The sequence below is a fragment of the Heteronotia binoei genome, chromosome 9 (genome assembly GCF_032191835.1).
Source record: "Heteronotia binoei isolate CCM8104 ecotype False Entrance Well chromosome 9, APGP_CSIRO_Hbin_v1, whole genome shotgun sequence".
NCBI lineage: Eukaryota > Metazoa > Chordata > Lepidosauria > Squamata > Gekkonidae > Heteronotia > Heteronotia binoei.
The window spans coordinates 89,361,754-89,383,983 of NC_083231.1; the positions used below are offsets into that span (position 1 = coordinate 89,361,754).

At 40.6% G+C, this 22,230-nt stretch overlaps 1 protein-coding gene across 3 annotated transcripts in view; it reads left to right on the plus strand.

Annotated features, from left to right (window-relative positions):
• The window catches only part of TBCK (TBC1 domain containing kinase), a 145,095-nt gene that overhangs the window by 64,234 nt on the left and 58,631 nt on the right, over positions 1-22,230 (plus strand). For all 3 annotated transcript variants that reach the window (XM_060246961.1, XM_060246959.1, XM_060246962.1), the window contains 3 exons: positions 4,685-4,770; positions 15,794-15,830; positions 18,247-18,408. In XM_060246961.1, coding sequence (XP_060102944.1) covers positions 4,685-4,770; positions 15,794-15,830; positions 18,247-18,408 — 285 coding nt within the window. The remainder of the gene's footprint in view (positions 1-4,684; positions 4,771-15,793; positions 15,831-18,246; positions 18,409-22,230) is intronic.

The window sequence follows — 22,230 nt, forward strand, 5'->3', positions numbered from 1 at the left end:
GACAAGTTAAGAACTTCCTGCTTATTGTGTTTCCATAATAGTTTATTGGAGATATTTTGTAATGCTAAAGAGCAGATTTTAAAGAATGAAATACACTTTGTAAATGAAAAAGCTTTTACGTTTGTAAGGTTTTTTCCCCTTCCTTTAAGATATTTAAGAAGAAATCTGTTCTTTATATTTGCCCTATATGAAAGAGATGTGCAAAGCTTTCTTTGTTTCTGAAGATAAGTACACAAGTTGGAGGAGGTATAGATTTTAACAAGCCACACTTTGGCTCTAGTGGTACCTGCCAGGGTTGTTCATTCTAAATCATACTGAGACAGGTGCGAAACATGGTGATACTGGCATTTAAATTAAACTTAAGAACATGTCTAGCCTCCCTTCCCCTTAAAAAGGACTATGGCCTGGCATACATTCAAAAATAAAACAATCTAAAAATGACCTTGTCAAAAATACAAAAAGCCAAAAATACATACCAACAGCAAAAATTAACCAGCAATAGATAGCAGCAACAATAAGCAGTGGCAATAATTTATTTTTAAATATAACCAAACTTTATAGTAAAAGCTCCATTGCTAGGAAAAGTCAGGAGAGAAAAGTCCCATTATCAGGAACAGAAGCAATGGGGCAAACACAGCAGAGGGCAAAACTACCAGTCAAGCAGTATCCCCAACAAAAAGCTTTCACCAGGCAGCTTAGACTCCAAAAACTAGAGCCAGATTAACCCATATAGGGAGGACATTCCACAGTTGTGGTACAGTGCCAATATGATGTCAGTAGTGTCCATCCATCTGATCTCTGAAGATGGAAGCTCTGTACCAGGGTCTGTATTGTCTATGTTTCCAATTAAGCAGGTTTCTATGAGATGACGGGGGATTTCTGAAACATTTTTTAACTAACCCTAGTGGTTTATATATGAGATGTTTTACTAAATTTTGCACTGGGTAATAATTATACTTACCGTATTTTTCAGACCATAAGACTCACTCACTCCCCCCCCCAAAAAAAGTGGGGGGGAAGTGTGTGCGTCTTATGGAGCGAAGGGACGATAGGACGTACCTTCCTCCGGGGGGGGGGGGCGATCCGCTGCCTCCGCCTCCGATCCCGGCGCTTCCCCCGCGCCTGCCTGGCTCCAGCTCTGCTTCCAGCAAGCACTGGGATCGCTCCACGCTGCCCCCACCGCAAACCCAGCGCTTCGAGAGCGCCGGCTGCGGAGGGGGCAGCGTGCTTCATCCATGCCTGTCTGCCTGGCTCCAGCTCTGACGCTTAAAGCAAGCACCAGGATCGCTCCCTCCACCCTCTGATTCCGGTTCTGGCTTTAAGCATCAAGCTGGAGCCAGGCAGACAGGCACGGAGGAAGCACCCGCTCCCTCCGCAAACCCAGCGCTTCGCTACTGCATAAATTAGTGTGCTCAGGGATCATCCTTCCTAAGCTAAGACAAAAATGTGTGAGCTGGAGGCTAAATATCTGTGAGCTGGCTCACGCTAACTCAGCTTTGCAGGAACATTGCTCATAAGACTTATTAGCTGCAGTTGGTTGTGAAAAGTGCCATCAAGTCACAGCCAACTTTTATGGTGGCCCCAGAGGGTTTTCAAAGCAAGAGACATTCAGAGGTGGTTTGCCATTGCTTGCTTCTGTGAAGCAACCCTGGATTTCCTTTGTGGTTTCCCATCTAAGTATTAACTGTGGCTGACCCTGCTTAGCTTCCAGTGAGATCAGGGCATACTTGTCTAGCTAAGATTGGATAAAGGTGCCAATTGTGGTAGTATCCCCCATACACGCACCCCTCGTGGCAACTGAACACTACTAGTTTTATCTCTAATTGTATTGTTTTTTTATGTTTTGTCACTCATTTGGAAAGTTCTTGAATAGCTGAGTTATAAACTTTAAGGGGAAAATAAGGTACACAATTGCTGCAATTTTTAAAAAAGTTTCTTACTCAAACTGTGGGAACAGCATGTACATCTCCCATTCAGAGGTGCCAGTTCCAGGCCTCAGATTCAGCAGGAGTTCACAGGAGCACAGCTCCTGAACCTTTCTGAGAGTTCCACCTCCTCCTTCCCACCTTGTCCATTGAAAAGTAGGTGCAGCTGCATAACAATCCCTGGATGAGCTCCACCAGCTATTTTTCTACAAAACAACTCCTGGCCAGTTCTTATAGTTCATGTCTTCATCCACTTCTGACTGGACTAAAAATTCAGATAGCCCCCTGTGAAGTCCCAAACACCACTGCATGAAAATCATCAACTGTACAACTAAAGTAAGCATAGCATCTCCAATTTCAGAACGTTGTCCTAAATTGTCATAATGTAGGCTTTTGAAATCCATTTCAGTGCCTGCCATTGGAAGACCATTTACTGGTTTATAGCTGTAGGATATCAAATTATCTGAAGGAATAATTTGTATCATTTCAGCCAACACTGTTTTCCTGAACCCAAATGATAAACTTTCACAAAGGGATGTATGCCTTCAATAGATGCTTAATTAACCATATAATCCTGCATAGCAATTATATTTTATGAGGCTGGCTATCCAAATAAAGATGACATTTAACAAGGTATAGCATATCCCTGTGGAACCACCGAAGTCATGAATTCCTTGTTTAAAAAAGAAATGTGCTTTCAGGAAGCTAATTGTAAATTTGTTTTCATTGGCACATACCTGAGTGTATGTGATTACTGTTTTTAAATATTATACCTGTGGCTGCTGAAGGTATTAGGAACATAAATACGTTAACATATGAAAAAAACCTGAATAAAATGAGCATAGTTTCAGAGGCTTAGAGATAAAATAACGCTGAAGGATCAGATGAGTTTTCACACCAGTCTAGGGAACAGAATAAAAGTGCTGCAAAGCTAAAAGCAAGGCAAGAAACTTCTGTAGCAACCTATTGGTCTTTGTATTTGACACCCATGTAGCTGGTATTGCAAGTTGAAAACCTGATGACATATGCTTTCAAACAATCAAGCTCAAATACCTATATTGAAATGGAAGAAAGAGAATCCAAAGCAACTCTGCTCTATTTTATCCTTACAGAAAATCCTGTGAGTTGGATTAGGCTGAGTATATATAGCTGGCCCAAGGTCACCAAAAAGCTTGCATGGCAGAATAGGGATTTCACTGTGGGGCTCCTAGATCCTATTCTGACATTCTAACCACTACGTCACTCTGGCTGTCATGTAAAACCATGTTAAAAATCTGCTGTGAGACAGTGCGCCGTAGCTCATTCAGATATTTTATTTAAATATTGGTTAAAAGTAGCAACCTTACTTGCATAGTATTTTTAATAAGCCTGACAGATATATGATCCACTTACTGGCCATGCTACATCTGCAGTGCAAATTGGTGCAGTTAATCCAGTTGAGGTCATTTGAATTCAGTGGGTTTAGACTGAAGTAATCTGCACAGGATTCCATTGTTTTCCCATTATTTCTATTTTGTGAAATTGTGGAAATTGTAATTTACAAGAGGCCAATAGGAGCAGAAGCAGTGAGTAGAAGCAGGATGAAGGCCCCACCTCCCTCCCACACTGCTCATTTGGTATGGCTGCAGGATTTTGTTCAAAATACATAGTCTTAGGCCCCCCTGTGTGGAGCCATGGGTCCTCTGTCAGCCTGAAGGAGATGTAAATGTAGATCTGTTTAACTACTCAGAAGTTTTAGAATCTCATCACATCTCAGAAGCTAAGCATGGTCAGTCCTGGTTAGTACTTCGATGGGAGACCACCAAGGAAGCCCAGGGTTACTACACAAATCTGACAGTGGCAAATAACCTGTTTCCCACTTTGCTTGAAACCCTATGGAGTCACCCTAAGTAAGTGGCATGATGAAATTTTCCACCTCTACAGTATTCTGCTAAATATCTGTAAAATAAGTTGGGCATTTTTTGCACCATCTGAATTGTTTGTAGAAATGCAGGGCCCTTTCCTTCATATTGATGCCTCTCTGGGTGTCCAGGCTCTTATCAGATTGGTCAGAGAAAGTCTTTCTCTCCCTCTGCTTCCCCACCACAGATTTTTTTAAAAAAAAATTGAACATTTACATTAGGAAAATGAGATTCTCAAGAGTCTAGTTAATTCGGAAGAATAATGGTGAATTACTTGAGCAGCCTCTTGTACAGCTACAAGGGTGGTCTGGCTTTTGTATATTTTGTCAGAAGGTCAGTTAGCCTTTTTTTTCCCTTTGACTGACCCGGTTTTTGTTGCTAATATTTTATTAAGGGTTTTACATAGCAATAAAAATGTGAAGTATCGTACATGTTCAACAGTCCTTTTTGTATTAGGAGTGGTACAGCAGAAACAGATGGTCTTGAACATGGTCTAGTTAATATGGTCACAAATACCCCCTTAATTCCACAACTGTCAAACCCAGATTAGAAGTGAATGATGTTTAAAGCAACTGCAACATACTTTCTGTACATCTATCTTGATATAGCTATGCTAGACAAAATCTGTATCTCCTGCAACTTTTATGTTTCTGTCTGTTTTAAAGGGAGAGAAAGAAAATACTTAACATTGGTCAGACTACAAACTAACTGTGGCAATGTTTTAAGATTTTTTTTCTTCTCTTTCATGCTATTTAGAATGGAAAGTCCAAAAACCAGCTATTCGTGTCTGATCCTTGTAGCCAAATTCATAGTGATTTTTTAAAAATCTTTTTTTCTTTCACACTCTTGGAATTCTAGAATACTTGACAGTGTTTTCCCAGATGATTGCATTCCATGACCCAGAGCTGAGCAACCATCTCAATGAAATTGGCTTCATTCCAGATGTAAGTGGGAAATACAATAATAATAATTTTAAAAAAAACAAAAGTAGGGTTGTTTTCAAAAGCTTGCTTCTGTGTCTCACCATCCAAAGCAAATTTGATATGATGGGATTCTGAATTCTGATCTCTGATCATAATAAACTTGAGCATCATAATGGTTTGCGGACTTTTGCTCTGTAGTACCAAGGCCACAGAACTACATACCCCAGATTTCCCTGGGCAGGGAAAAAACTATGAAACCTGTTTCAGTGTATAGTAATACAGTCCTTCTGATGCTAGAAGAAGCCTTGATTCAGCCCACTTCATGAAAATTATTGTGCTGTTGATGGCTGCTTTGTGTGTCTTTGTAGTCAGGTTATGTGCAGAAACCATGGGTGGAATGATGCCCATTTTCTTGGTAACTGTGTCTACTTGGGGTGTACAAAAAAAAAGATACTTTTTGGTTTGGAGCACTTTGATCCAAAAATTTGGGTATTTTCGAAAAATTCTGTTAAACTGCACTGCAGGAGAAGGTGGCCCCAGGATAGGCATGCAGCAGGGAGGTCTCTCCCAACACACACAGACCTGGCTGGAAGGGCTTCTGTGGAGGTTTAAACCATGCCACAGGAGAAGCTGGCTCTAGGTCTGACTTATCTTGCATCTTGAACTGAGCTGTAAAAGAAGCCCACCAGCCATTGAGTATAGCTGAATATAACCAAAAGGGGTGGGGAGGGGGGGGGAGAATCAGCTCTTATTCAGGTTTAGCTGTACTGGTAGCCAGTCAGATGCTTTGATCTGTATTCAGCTTCATTTTTTTTTTTTGGCTTGGTTTATGCCAAAAGCAAACCCCTAGTGTCTATATAGAGGAACACATGTTTCAAAGAGCTTTGTACATGGTGAAGGGCTGTGACTCTTCTTTGCATGCAGAAGGTGCCAGCTTCAATCCCTGCAATCTCCAGTTAATGAATGAAGTAGTAGGTGTTGTGAAAGAATTCCACCTGAGACCCTAGACGGCTCCTGCCAGCCTGAGTAGATGATACTCACAGTGATGGTCCACTGGTCTGATTCAGTGTAAGGTGGCTTCATATGTATCACATGTAAATAAATAGCAGTTATCTCCAGAATTGTATTGTCTGCATAAAGAACTCTGCAATCCTTTAATATATCCTCCTAATATGTTTTGTCCCTGAGAAAATAAAATGTGCATTGTGTTTTTGTACCCATGACACCTCAATTTCCATCAAGGTGAAAGACATACACTTCAGCAGAGACATAGACCAGATTCTTGTGCTCACTTACTAATCCTGTTGAATCAGAAGCTGATTAATCTTTCAGGTTCCTGCTGTGAGAAAGATGATTTCTTGGCACTCTTCCACTCGTGTTATGCTTTAAAAGCTCTTAGAATATTGAACGCTACTGAACAGCAAATATTGTCAGCTGAGGCAGTGCTTGCTTTAAGTTTTACGTGAAGTCAATATAAAAACGGAGGTATTTTTTAAAAAAAAAACATGTCCCTTCTGTATTTAATGTGTGTAGTTAATTCTGCATTTCTGAATAACCCTATCATGAAAAGAAGACACTCTCAAACTCAAAGGAAAGTGTATGAAATTATTATTTTTCTGCTGCACGTTATAAAAATAAGACACAGTATCCCACTAGCAGTTTAGGTTCTGGCTGTGGGTGACACTGTACCCACCCAGGAATGCTACTGCAATAACCTTATTTTTGATTCCCCTGCAAGCAGTTTTGCATCTTGTTAGTTGCCAGCACTTCACAAATGAGAGTGTTTGTGACTCCCTGCTTCTCTCAAAGACCCTACTGCCTTCCACAAATTCTGTCACACAGATTCAAGGTTACAGTTAGGTCAGGCAGTTGCAGTTCACTACCTGTCTTGACTCTTTCAGAATATATAGAGAGCCCTGACACTTTCATACACTGGGTGCTCTCTCACTCACAGAACCACAACCAGACATGCTAGGCCAGTCCTCTTTAATAATTAGAAGAAGAGGTTGGATTTATACCCCACCTTTCACTACCTGAAGGGAGTCTCAAAGTGGCTTGCAATCTCCTTTCCCTTCCCATCCCCACAATAGACACCCTGTGAGGTAGGTGGAGTTGAGAGAGCTCTGACAGAAACTTCTTTTGAGAAGAACAGATCTGCGAGAACTTGTGACTAAATCAAGGTCACATCAACAGGTGCATGTGGATTACTCCTCACTGCTTCATTCACACACTCCTTCATTCATTCACCACTTATACATATCCTGAAATGTTTATATATAGGCTCATACATGTGTGTATCTTTCCCTGAGACCCACAGGGTTACGCAGACAAGGAGTTAACTTTTATTTATAGTTTAAGCACAACACTGGAGTGAATCTGGTAGAAGATTACCAAGTCTCTTCATATTTGAACTTTTGAACTTTTTTTTTGAGCCCTATTTGGGATTCTTTGATATGAGCTGACTTTCTCTCAGTCAGTGGCAGGTTGCTGTTATGCTCCAGGATGACTCAAGTTACTGCTTCTTTCCTCCATCAGCTTTCTTTTCAACTGTGCTAATGACTATTTAACAGTCAGCCTCTCCAACATTCTATCAGCTTCCAATGGTCTCTCTTGGGAAGAGGTGGAACCTAACCTGTCCCGGTGTTGTTATTACAAGGCTTTATGGAATAAGGCTACAACTACTTGCTGTTTCAAAGATATTAGTGCTTTAATCAAGGTTTTCTGCCTTTTAAAAAAAGTATTAATATTTTGAAGTTTTGTTTATTACAGCTACATTTACAGTAAATAACGAGATCCTCTTCAATAAATATTTAGTTAAGGCAGTAGACCTGAATTTTAATGATCTCCATAATTTCTTCATGTTGGTGTAAATATCATTAGAGCTGTCTATCTTGTCTTCCAATGTATTAAACATGCCTCTCCATCACTAGCTGTTTCTTCTCCTGAATTCTTCTCACCAGCACCCTAACAGCCTTTCAAAACATGTTTCATCATCTTAAATCCACCCCAAGTTATTTAATATCATTAAAACAATACCAACCACAATCCAGTACAGAATTCGGCATACATAAGGTCATTTGAGTTGAATCTAAAGTCCCTCATAAAGAGGTAGGAGTTCACTGATTCCCCATTTCTCATGGCTGACCTCCATAGGGCACTCCATGCTGTTCTTAAGGATCATCCAATCCTCACCTTCCCCTTCAGGGGAGCACGAGCTACTGAAAGGGAGGTGCAGGAAAAATGCATTTGTGTGACCCTCATGGTCCCTTCAATCTAATTTACTAAAAGGACTTTAGCACTCATACCATGGATTGTGGCTACAATCTGAAAAGGAATCAGTGGAGATGGGATATATTACTGTTCCAGAGGGGCAGAGCTGTTGTTTTGAAAACAAGGTGAGCATTTTCTGTGCAGAAAGGGTTTTAATCCTAGCTGCTGTACCTGCCCACCTTCCAACAATAAAAACTGAATACGTAAGAACATAAGAGAAGCCATGTTGGATCAGGCCATTGGCCCATCCATTCCAACACTCTATGTCGCACAGTGGCCAAAAAACAAAGGAAGTTCACAAGTGGGGCTAGAAGCCCTTCCACTTTGCCCCAGCACCAAGAATACAGAGCATCACTGCCCCAAACAGTTCCAATAATATGCAGTGGCTAATAGCCACTGATGGACCTCTGCTCCATATTTTTATCCAACACCCCACTTGAAGCTGGCTATGCTTGTAGCTGCCGCCACCTCCTGTGGCAGTGAATTCCACATGTTAATCACCCTTTGGGTGAAAAAGTACTTCCTTTTATCCGTTCTAACCCGACTGCTCAGCAATTTCATTGAATGCCCATGAGTTCTTGTATTGTGAGAAAGGGAGAAAAGTACTACTTTCTCTCCTTTCTCTATCCCATGCATAATCTTGTAAACTTCTGTCATTTAGTGGCCACTTCACTGCTTACTCTCAACTCCAAATCATTTATGAACAATTTAAAGAGCATGGGACCCAGTACTGAGCCCTGTGGCACGCCGCTGCTTACCGTCTTCCACTGCGAAGATTGCCCATTTATACTCTTTCCTATTAATTAGCCAGTTTTTGATCCACAAGAGGACTTGTCCTTTTACTCCATGACTCGAGTTTACTGAGGAGCCTTTGATGAAGAACTTTATCAAAGGCGTTCAGGAAGTCAAGGTAAACAATATCTATTGGTCCCCTTTGTCCACATGTTTGTTCACCCCCTCAAAGAACTGTAAGAGGTTAGTTAGGCAAGCTCTTCCTTTACAGAACCCATGTTCATCAATGTGCCTACTCATTCTGTCCTTGATAATGGTTTCTACCAACTTTCCCGGTATTGAAGTCAGACTGACTGGCCTGTAATTTCCCAGATCTCCTCTGGAACCCTTTTTAAAGATGGGGGTAACATTTGCTACCTTCCAGTCCTCAGGAATGGAAGCAGATTTCAATGAAAGATTACATATTTTTGTCAGGAGATCGACAAGTTCACCTTTGAGTGAACTTCATCTTTCAGAACTTTTGGATGTATGCCACCCGGACCTGGTTACTTATTAGTTTTTAATTTGTCTATCAGTTGTAGGACCTCCTCTCTTGTCACCTCAATCTGACTCAGGTCTTTCAACACCCCTTCCAAAATTAACGGTTCTGGAGCAGGCAAACACTTCTCACCTTCCACAGTGAAGACGAAGGCAAAAAATACATTCAGCTTCTCAGCCATTTTCCTATCCTCCTTCAATAATCCTTTTACCCTTTGGTCATCCAAGGGCCCCACTGCCTCCCTGGCTGGTTTTCTGCTTCTAATATATTTGAAGAAATTTTTATTGTTGGTCTTTATGTTTTTTGCAATATGCTGCTCATGGTCCCTTTTTGCCTGCCTGATCACAGTCTTGCATTTGTTTTGCCACAGCCTGTGTTCCCTTTTATTAATCTCACTTGGACTAGCTTTCCACCACTTAAAGGAATCCTTCTTATCTTTTACAGCTTCCGTAACTTTGTTTGTTACCATGCAGGCCTTTTCTTATACCTGTTTGTGCCTTTCCTAACTTGTGGTATATATTTTATCTGAGCTTCCAGGATTGTAGTTTTAAATAGCCTCCAAGCTTCCCCAAGGGTTTAGACTTCATTTACCTTTCCTTTCAGTTTCTTCTTCCCATGCCTCCTTATTTCAGAGAATTTACCCCTTTTAAAGTTAAAAGTGGTTGTGCTGGTCTTTTGGGGCAACTCCCTATTTATACAAATGGTGAAATCAATAATGTTATGGTCACTGCTCCCAAGCGGTGCAATCACTTTTACATCTCTCACCAGGTCTTGGGCATTACTTAGGACCAAATCTAGGATTGCCCCGCCCCTGGTAGGTTCTGTGACCATCTGCTCCATAGCACAGTTGTTGAGAGCATCTAGAAACTCAATCTCTTTCTCTCGACCAGAACACATATTGACCCAATCAATCTGCAGGTAGTTAAAATCAGCGATTATGAAACAGTTTTTACGTTTAGCCACTATCTTTAATCCTTCCATCATATTATAATTGTCCTCTATCTTTTGATTTGGTGGGCGATAACAAACTCCCATAGTTAAATTTCCTTTTGGACCTTGTATTTCGACCCAAAGCATTTCTAGAAGGGAATCTAATTCTCTGACCTTAGTCTTACTGGACTGTATACCCTCTCTGACATACAGAGCCACCCCAGCTCCAACTCCTCCCCAGCACTGTCTATCAGCCTATCTACAACACGTATAATATCCGCTACCTTCACACCAGGAAGGCAAGTCACCATATGGTCAGTACACAGTTTTGCCACCCAGCTGTCTACTTGCCTAAGGATCGAATCACCAACTACCAAGACCGCCCCCCTCCCTGCCCAGGGATGGTTCCTTGGCGCAAAAGTATACCTGCTCACCACCCAAAGAAGAGGTCCCTTCTAAGGACGTATTTCCCTTGTCCTCAGCACGGTGCCCTGTTCCCTCTCAACCCTCATGCTCCCTGGCAGCAACGGAGCTGCCATGTTCAGAGTGGGGCTCATCTAACACGTCCCCGAGAATCTTCTCCGAGTGCCTAACTGACTGCCTCTGCATCTCCAGGTCAGCCACCTTGACCTCAAGGGTACGAAGACTTCTGTCCTGTGGGCAGATAGTCATACACGTGACACTCAGTGCAAAACACTGGAAAGCCCCAAGCCCCCTGCTGGCATTCTACCTTCATGACAGCTTTTTAAAATATACAGTCCCCCTTTAAATCCTGTTGTGTTTATGTGGCTCTCCTTCTGGAGGGTCTACTTTCCTTATTGGGAACACAAGGAAAATATGGATCCGGGTTCCTGGTCCTTACAGAGCCCCCAGGCCAAGAGCCACAGGCCAAGAGCCCTTTAGCTCTCAGCCATCAGCTCGTGCCTCTGGCAAGGTGGAGCTTAATAATGCAAAGAGGGTGGGGCTTCAATCTACCCAAGGAACACAGCCACTCCCAGTCAATCAGCAACAATCTCCTTCAGCCCCCTCAGAAAATGTATGCTCAAAAACGTATGCTCAAAGCTCCATTTTGCAAGCAACCCAGAAGCAGTGACTTCTCAGAATAATACATAACTATCAATCTCCTTTGCAGCAAAGATCACTGTATCTGGTAGTTATTTTTCTTACTGATTGTAGAACAGCCCCCAGTTCAGTACTATTTGGGTATTCCTCCAATTTTTAGCTGATTGTAAATCTCCAATAAGAATAGCATTATCTTACTATGCATGCAAACATTTTACAAGTTTGTAGTCCAAGATTCAGTTAAGGAGACAACCTTAGGTCCCAGCTTCTGTGTTCTTTTCAATTAAGAAGGCAACATCAGTCTGAGAGAAGATAGTTGAGATACTTCTGGATTCTCCTCTGAGAGTCTCTTTGTATGTTCTATAGGAAGAGTCTTACGCCTCTTGGCTAGCTTTTCTTGTTCTGTTGCAGAGAAGATGTCCATACACCACCACCTCCTCCTCCTCCTTTTCTTCTTCAATGCATGTTCTGTTAGTACAACAAATTATATATCTTCCATCTTCACACGAGGAAGAAGAAGGAAAGAGAAGAAAAATGGGTCACTCATCCTCCTTCTGTCAGCACTAATATGGAATGTACAAAGAGGTCAATAGAGTTGGCATAGATGTCAGATTTGATAGCAGGCAAGCATGACACATAACTCAAGGGCAATCGGGAGCTCATATTAGTTAGTGTTGACAGACCATGTGAGCCAGTATCAAGAGTTTATGTATCTGTTTAACTTTTTCTTAATAAAAAGAAAATCTCAAATATTAGACTTGCTTCACAGAGTTTTTGGCATAAGATTTTAATACTTTGAACATGGGAAGTTCTTAGGTTTTTTTAAAGTGTAAGGCATAACTAATACTGAAAAGTATTGATATGAAGTAAAAATAGATACAATTCCTAACGTAAGGTTTGTCCTACATCTCTCAAACTTTTAAGGAAGCACTGCGATAACAATTTGAGCAATCCGACTGTTAGCTATACCAGAGTGAGGTTGCTAGGGGGCAGTGTATACTAAGAATATATTTCCACAACTATTTCATAAGATTCTTGTGTGTCCTTTTTCTTTCTTTTAAACCATTCTGTTTTTCTCCACCAAGGTAGAATATTATTTAAAAAACCCAGAGAATTCTAAATTTACCATATTTGCTTTCACGACAGAGCTAACTCTTTCCTGTTTCCAGAATGTTTGTATTGGTGGGAAGGGGAACTGCAATGTGCCCTTCCCTTTGGGCAGTACAGTCACGTACCTGTTTACAACTCTTTTTGGTTTGTATTGATTACCTGTCAGGCAAGGAGATCTGACATGTCTTTGTGATCATCTCAGTAGTTTTGAGTCTTAGAGCACTTTAATGGTCTCTATGGTGACCTCTTCGTGTCCCAGTGATATATAGAGATGGATGTAAAAATTAAGCTTGTACCTTTCATTTATGCAACTGCAGGTAATGGTTTCAAGGGAAGGAAGTAATTGTTTATGAACCACATGTACAGCAGTTTTGTTTTGTCAGAGCAGTCTGTGTTACCAGAGAGACTACTTGCCCTTTTGACAGTGAAATGAATGCAAAATTATTTGTTACCCATGGGAGGTTCTGCAGTAGGAATCCACAAAGCTCTGGCATTAATCCCAAATTCCCCACCTTGAAAGTAGCAAACATACAATGTTTCCATGAAAGGTTGTCTATAAATGTGACCAGTTTAGAAGTTTGTTCTTGTTCATTTTTAAACCCCCCCCCCCTAAAAAATGATACAACTAGCTGCTAGCAGATAGATAGATGATGCAGATAGCAGATAGCCAGTGAAGTATGGAGTCAGGGAGAATTTGCCATTAAATTACTGGGAAGATGCCTAAAGGCCATCTCACCCTGGACTTCACATCCCATCTAGAGTTCCTCTAGACCCTTTTTATTCCCCCCACCCCAATTCTAATTTGCTGGGCTGCAGCCTATGCCTGTTTATGGAAAGCAGGAAAAGAGACAGTTTAGTGTTTGCTTGTTTGCCTGTATTCAAACTGCTACGTTGGGTACCACTTAACCTTCTGGTTCAACTTGATCAATAGAAACTGCAGACCAAAAAAGAATGGTGGGTGGTGGGTGGGAAGAAACAAATGTGTAGTCCTGGGGCCCAAATAATACAACAAAGTAAATCATTATCACAGTTAAGGTGGAGAAGGCGATCGAGGAGCAGCTTGGATAAATGAATTGCTCTGCTAGTGTTGGAGTTTTAGGGTGGCTGTACACAACCAACAGACAGATGCACATACAGAAGTCTGGAGGATCTGAGGAGTGTGTGTTTGTGTGTGTGCACCCAAAATCACAGCCACCTGTTGGGACCCAAAGATGTGGCATAAATAGAAATTTTCTCTTCGATGGAGCTTTTCTCCATAGAAGATGACTTGTGCTTGTTAGGACTGCTGAATGCATGTAAATGGTTTGGAACGTGTAAAAATTTGGACAACCATTTACCCCTCCATGAGGAGGGTAACTGAAATGGGCTGACCAACTAGCAAGCCACAGCAGATGTGGATTTGGGATGTCCAAGACAAGAGTCCGAATGTGGCACCATTTCAAAACATGGAGACATCACTCAAGCACATTCTGGAACTGGATTGGTATGTTATAGGAAATAGCTACAGTGATTATTATTGAACTTAAACAACCAAATTGTTATTTGAACTGATTTGTGTATGAACTAATGTAGGAAAGTATTTTTGTATACAATATATTAGTGGAATAGAGAAATATTAGTAATTTGACCACAGTTTGTTATTTTGCTTTTTGCAGTTCCTTCTGTGGTTCTCTTCATTGCCTGGCTCCACTATGTGGAGAGGTGGCATAAAATAGTTTAAAGAAAAAAAAAAATATATATATATATATATATATATATATATATATATATATATATATATATATATATATATATATCTATGCCAATGTGGGGATTCAGGGGTCTGCCTTGCAGTGGTTGGCCTCTTTTCTCCAAGATCGGGGACAAAGGGTGGTGATAGGGGAGGAATCATCCTGAAGGCACCCACTTATATGTGGTGTGTCACAGGGTGCGGTTCTGTCCCCAAGGTTATTTAACATCTATATGCGCCCCCTTGCCCAGATTGTCAGGAGGTATGGGCTGGGATGTCACCAATATGCAGACGACACCCAGCTCTATCTATTGATGTGTGGTCAGTCCAACTGTACCCCGGAAAATCTAGACCTGGCTCTTCAAGCCGTAGCATCTTGGCTCAGGCTGAGTCGGTTGAAGCTGAATCCAACGAAGACGGAGGTTCTCTATCTGAGCCGGGGTGGTCCGGAGGGGAGATCCCTCTGCCGGCTCTTGACGGGGTGTCACTAATACCGGCCCCTAAGGTCAAGAGCTTAGGTGTGCTCCTGGAGTCCTCTCTTACAATGGAGGCCCAAGTAGCAGCCACTACTAGATCCGTCTTTTTTCATCTTCGGCGGGCACGGCAGTTGGCCCCTTTCCTGGAGCGCAACGACTTAGCAATGGTGATCCATGCTACGGTCACCTCAAGAATAGATCACTGTAATGCTCTCTACATGGGGCTACCCTTGGTGCTGACCTGGAAACTACAGCTAGTGCAGAACGCTGCAGTGCGGCTGTTAATGGGTCTCCCCCAGTGGGAGCACATTCGGCTAGTGCTGAGAGAGCTGCACTGGCTACCTATTGTGTTCCAAGTCCGTTTCAAGGTGTTGGTATTGACCTTTAAAGCCCTCTGTGGTAAGGGGCTTGTCTATCTACGGGACCGCCTTTCTCCACACGTTCCTCGGAGAGCACTGCGTTCAGGGACAAAATATCTATTGTCCATCCCTAGACCAAAGGAGGCTAGGTTGCTCCTGATGCAAGCTAGGGCCTTTTCAGTGGCAGCACCAGAATTGTGGAATGCTCTCCCGGAGGCCATAACGGCCCTGTGGGATCTCCCTACTTTCCGCAGGGCCTGTAAGACCAAACTGTTTCGACAGGCCTTTGAGATCTAACCGGGAGAGAGCTGCCACTCTACATCATTATACAGTACCATGATCATGACTTATATTATATTGTAGTGATACAGCACCATGAAATGAATTTTTTAAAATAATTTAAAATAATTTTTAAATAATTTTATACTGTAGCTTTTTTATTGGTTAATTTGTAAAAATGAATGTTGTTAACCGCCCTGAGTCCGCTTGCGGAGAGGGCGGGACAGAAATTTAAAGTAATAAATAAATAAATATTCACTGTGACATACTATTTAGTTGATGCCAAATCTATATGGAGCATGCATTTCAGTTTTGTCAAAACTGTGGATTACAATCATTGTACAGAACATAGAAATGTAGGGAAAGTTTCTAAGGTTTAAATTGCAGCATCGGTGATATATTATAATCAAGATGTATGCTGCAGTCTGGCTTTGAGGTGCTGCTTACATTAACTTCTCAGTGCAGTTAGACAATCCAAAAACACTTCACTAAAATGTAATAGAAAATTTACAAGGAACTGTTTTAACAATGTATTTTTCCCCTTTCCATTTTGTTTTAGCTATATGCTATTCCTTGGTTTCTCACAATGTTTACACGTGAGTATGACTTTTTCTTACTTCTTCCATACTCCCCTTTTATTTATATTCCTTTTTGCTTCACGTACACCACTGAGTTCCTTTAGTGATAGTTTCACTTTGTCCTTAAAAAGAGCGAATAGGCTCTTAAGCCATGCCCATCTTCTGCTGAGTGTGTTCCTCTGGTGTTAGGTGCTTTTCAGCTTTTCATGAAGGACACTGATCATGTGAGCAAAAACACTTGACACCAGAGGATAATATGGAGAAGAAGATTATAAAGCATGCTGCTTTGGGTCCCTATTGGGGTGAATTAAAGTAAAGAAAAAGTTTAAATGAAATTAATAACCAAAATAATATTCTGTTTCCCTGTAACATACCGTTGCAGTGCAATATTATACTGTGTATAGCTTGAATTATCAATGTCAGTGCTCTGATTTTTCTATGCAAGTGATTTTCTTTTCTTATTTTTTTAAAAACGGTGCCGCAGTTGGGTGTGTCTGCATACATACACATCACCTCTATGAAATGGGGGGAAAGGACAAATGTATTAGGAAGTTTTGCTTACTGGAATTAAGGAACTGTACACATACCCATTTAACCACACAACACATAGAACTACCCCCAGATGTCAGGGTGTTGTCCTTCAGCTCAAAAGTATAAATAAAAATTTTAAACAAGAAGAAAGCATCACAAAAATGCTGTTTCAATTTTTCAAAGTATGTAAATAAGTGTTGATACTGCAAAGCTGAAAATTACAAATAAAAATATAGGGGCAATAAACTTTCTTACAAGATGATGAGCCATGGAACTCCCCAGTTTGGAGCAATTACTTTCCATGCTCAACATCAACAGTTTTGGATTACAAATTAAAATGACTATCCACTCAAATAAAAAATGTAGGGAAGACATGCCACATTATTATAAAGATTTTTGCAATGTTATGACAGAACAGCAACTGGCAAAAAATACCACACTCATGACACATCCGACCAAGCAACCACACAGCAGAAAACCCTACCACATGGAGAACTAGTTATTGAGGGTTATCTTGTATATGTTTCTGCTGACAACCACATGTTTTCTGCTCCTGTCAACTGTTACATACCTTGGCCAAGTATTTTACTATTTCATAGCTGAATGTTTCTTAGGTGAATGAGCAGATTGTATGTCTCATAAGAAAAAAAATCATTCCCTGAAAGAAATAATTGGGAAGGATGAATCGTGTTTAACATTCACAACTTTTTCCCCCATTGGTTCATTAATACTCTTCTGCATAAATGCAGGGTATTTCAGAAAGTTGAGGAAAGTCCTTGAAGTGTTTTGGGAACAAAATATATAATTTATTTAGGCATTTAATAATATTGGAATGCATTATTGATTGCCATGGGGAGTAATAAATCTTCATATGAACACAAATCTTTCTAAACAAGATTAGGTATGGTTTGTTCCCAGATTACCATGCAATAACCTTGTAGCTGTGGTGATGCTTGTGGAAAAATTGTTATATTTTATATGAAATATAGATCTGTCAAATTCTTTGCTGCAGTAACCAATTTAATCAATGAATTAATTGATTAAACAACCTAACATAATCTGGTTTCCTGTGGATGACGTCTGCATCCCAAAAATAATGTAGTCTTGGAAAATATCCTAATTTGTACAATATATATTAAGAACATGGAAATCTTACAGGACCTACCTGTAACCCCCTTTCCCTTCCAGCATCTCCACATACTGGCTCCCATGTCTTCTTCACTCTTTCTTCTTCTTCTGAAGAAATAGTGCATGTCAACAATTTGAAAAACTAAGAAATCAATCAAATCAAATGGAAGAACATGTTCTCAGTAGTCTTAAAATAAACTCTCCCTTCCTTTGTTGGAACATTATTGATGCTTAAACAAAGAGATCAATCAGCAATCTGTTTTTTGACCTTGCTTTCATATCTCCTTGACTCACTTCCTTTTTGTGTTATTTTTTTCAACATCTTGTTCCCTGCATATTTGTTTTCTATTTATTTACAAAATTTATACCCTGTATTTCTTCCTTCATCAGAGCCACTAAGGCAGCTAGCAGGTTATTCAAAGGCATATATAGAATGGTGGCGGGGGAAGGATGATTTTTTTTTTTGCCATTTTTTTACTCCCCCCCCCCCAGTTCAGATTTCCTCACCTCCTCATGGTATTTTGAGGCTCCCTTGACCCTCAAGAGTATAACCGGGGGAGTTATAGCTGGGGAATGTAATTGGGGGGCATAGTGTTCTGCAGTAGGAAGCAGGAAGTGGGGAAATCATACTCCACCAATTTACCAGCAGTGCTTTTGATCTAGCCTTTGATTATTTAGACTATTTTACTTGATCTACTTGGTAATGTTTTTAGCCTTTGGAGCTAAGTAAAAACAGTTGTTCTGTTATAATTAATGTTTATGTACCAACTTGCAGATGTCTTCCCTTTGCACAAAATCTTTCATCTTTGGGATACGCTACTACTCGGGAACTCTTCCTTCCCATTTTGTATTGGAGTGGCAATTCTGCAGCAACTGAGGGATCGGCTTCTTTCTAATGGATTCAATGAATGCATTTTGCTCTTCTCTGATCTACCAGGTATTAAAATTTGTTAGGTTTGTTTCTATGCTGGATTGCCCTTTCTTACTGTTCTCACTATTTTTCAGATTTTAAATATAACTTGAACATGAGAGGGCAGCTCGAGAAATTCATATAGTAACACAGTGAATGGACACTATGTCACAGTGATCATAGTTACATTATTGTGGATATTATTTGTTGTGGGTATTATTACACATGTACAGTTATGTTATCATTTTTCCTTTTTCTCCATGATATCTTTAGGGAAATGGTAACTACAAGTGTAATGATATCCATATATTGAACTGATAGGTATTCCAAATTGCTGGAGATGGGTACAAAGGTTTGTCTTGAATTTTGAGCAGTTTCTGACTTTCAAGATATGTTCATGGAAGGGTGCCAGCACGAACATTCCATGAACATTGGTTCTTTTTGTGGTGGTTCATAAATGGATATATTTTCAGACAATTAAACTGTTTATGGAACTCCAGGGCAAGGGAGTGGGTGGAATTCTCCAGACTTGGAAACATCAGCATGAGCTACCAATAACAGAATTCCCATTCTGCTCTTTGGGATCAGAAAGCTATATATATATATATATATATATGCTTAGCTCAGCTTCACACTCTTTCATCTGTCATCTGTTTGCAGTTACACAGAGAAGCAAAGAACTTGTTAAAAGCCAATTAGCAGAGCACATTTATTTATTCCCGCCAGATTGTGAACTTCTTTTGGGTGTTAGGTGGACTCAGGGCTCTGAGCCACCATGTCTCTCTGCTCATGTTGAGCAGTGGGGTTTAGCTACTGGATGCCTTGGCTAAGTGAGGACCCACATTTTATATAGTAGTATGATGTAGTTTCTTGTGAAAAAACATGCAAGTCATTTGATGCTGCGTTCATGTGACTGTAATCATTGGCACTGATAGTTGTTCAGAGCATTCTGAAATAACAGTTCTAAGCTTTGAACATATCTTGTGCCATCAATTCTGCCAAAAGCCGAGGAGAATAGGTGTTTGCCACTTTTCTGGACTCAGCAGTTCTTCCCAGAATCCCACAATTAATAAGCAGCATCTCAATGTCTTTCCATTCATCTGGCTTTTCCCTCTCTGTCCCATGCATAATTTTTCCCTAGTGACTGCGAGGCACAGTGCTTGACAGCTCTGTTGACTTTTTGTTCAGAGGGTTCAGAGGGGCATATGATTGCTGGAAATGTCAATCATTTTGTAATTTAGGGAGACTTGTAATAAAGCAGCATCTAGTTGCAATATTTCCCTTCTATTAGCCTTTAAAATCTTTCCCCCAGGCTTTGCACACACAATAACTGCTCGTGAGATGACAACCCATTAACATGCCTCAGATTAGTTTCAGGACCATAAAGCAGAGCTTGAACAGTCTAAAGTATGCAGAAAAGACAGGGATTCTTTTGTTATCAGTGTTAAGTAACTCGAGGCTCAGATTCCTATAGTTTTAACTCTGCAAATTTAATTAGTGTTAAAATATTTTGCAACATTTGCCATACCTCCTGGTTTTCAATTGTTGTAGGCTGCCTTGAGCAATTCTTTCAAGAGAGAAGACTAAGAATTAAACCAAGTAAATATATCTCCCTAAATTTTCTCTGAACAACCTATGTGTATGCGGAGGCTAGAAATTAATGTTAATATTCCATTTTATGCTAACCAAGAATCGATCTTATGTTTTTTGTTTTGACTGGAAGGGTTTGGAAGGGCAGCATTTTCACCAATTAAGAGGTCATAACTGTAAGATCTTTTTTTTTAAAAAAAAGTTGAAGACAGCTGTAAAAGATAAGATAGGTAAGAATTGGTTCAGAACCACCAAATAGATCCCCATATGGACCTATACATGGGGATAAGATCAGCTCTTTGGCCATGATTTCAACTGGGAAAATGGCCTGTGGAATTAAAATTATTGCCCTCAAGTTATTACAAAATATTTCCAAGGACAAAAGCCAGTATTTATCAAGTTGACCTCTATACTGTGGTGTTTCAGAGCTGCCTCCTGTTATAAGAAACTTTGTTCTGTCTCCTACTACACTGGACAGTATGTGTGCACTTAGAATTCTCTTTTAAACTTAGCAGCTAGATTTTATTTTCTTTTTGCAAACAGTTACACAATTAGGGCAGGGCAATGGCTCCCTTGGAGAGTATGTGCTTTGCCTGCTGAAGGTCCCAAGTTTAACAGCAAAGGCCCTGGAAAGCTACTGCCGGCCAGAGTAGACAGTACTGACCACAGTAGACAAATGGCTTGTCTCTGTTTAAGCCAAAGGGTACAAAACAGCTTTCATGTGTTCAGCAGTTGATTTAACAATTAAATCCTGTGGTGAGCATATACTGGATGAAATTATGTGTGTGAGGGTATATTATGACAAGACAGTTCTGCTCTGCAGCAGGACTGCTAAACAGCTTAAAAGTGTGAGGATATTTTCTCCCAAAACTTCCCTAACCAGGAAGCAGGGGCAGAAAGTCTTTTCTTGCCCTCCTTTTTTCCAATAGCTGCCACCACCCTGGGTAAAACAGCCCCTCTCTCTCTCCTCGAGGTGTCACTCAAGGCCAATGCTACAGGGGTGTTTTACTTTAGCATGCCAAGTAACCAAGGCAGGTGGTAAGGAAGTGTGCAGACTCCCTTAATTAAATAACTTTCTACAAGACACAAACTCTGGGTACTATAAGGCAGCAGTGTTCCCTCTAAGCTGTGCATATGTGCGGTTGCTCATTAATTTAGGAAGCACCACTCAGCAGTAGTCTGTGCTGCCCATTGCCCATTTTAAGATTAGAGCAGTTATATTCTGCTCAGTATGTGAAATGTTCCACTCAGCAGGGATGTGATGGAAATTAGAGAGAACATTGCAAGACAGTTCGAGGTACATGAAGCAAAATAAAGAAAAGTTACTAACTAGCTACTTACAATCCATGACATAACTGGTCTTTGTTGGTTGCATAATGCCCCCTCCCTCAGCACACCTGCAAATAGCTCTAGCATCATTCCCTTCTGTCGTCTTTCATTGCACCAAACAAAGGAACAGTTCCCCCTTTTCAGACAAATGGACTTCAAGGGGCTTAGTCTTGGGGCTCTACTCTACAAGAATATGGATACTCTAATCAAGAGGTGTCAACACATCAAGAGCTAGCATGCTTTCCCTTTTGGTTGTAAATGCTGCTCTCTATCTAAAGAACACCTTTCTCACATTCTCCTTGTCACAGGGATGCCAGTGTCATCTTCTAACTGCCACAGCATCTATTGGCCATCTGCCTCTCTTCAACAATATATATTGATATATTTAGAGATAGCTAAAACATATAGCTATATGGGAACGAGAGAAATGAACGCTGCTTTATAAGACAATTTTATAGATGGTAACATCTGAGCTGCATAGTGTGTAAATCACATGCAGACAGCTCTGTTCTATTCTTTTGGAACACTGCAGCTATCCCTAGAGACTTGACAGGCCATATGAAGTGCTTGTTTCCAATCTGATAACAGCTCCCTGGAAGAGGGAAAGAGCCATTGGTCAGCCAACCTCTTCTTTATTCCTTTGTTGTGTCTTGCAATTACTTGGACAGACCTGCTCTTCTCCTGTCCCAAACTGCCAGTGTAGATTAGTCCTGGGAAATAATAATGGAAAGAGACAATGTCTAGTAATAGATCTACTATCTGTGATGCAAGAACAGTAAAGAGAGACTAGCACTTTGTGGTCATCCCCATCTGCAGGGAAGCTTCTATGGTAGTTTTTGGCAATTCTAAACAAGCACAACTGTAAATTGTGAATCATGTAGTTCAGAAGGAGTTTCCAATGCAGTGGGATGCTACAAGGCTGTGCTCTGT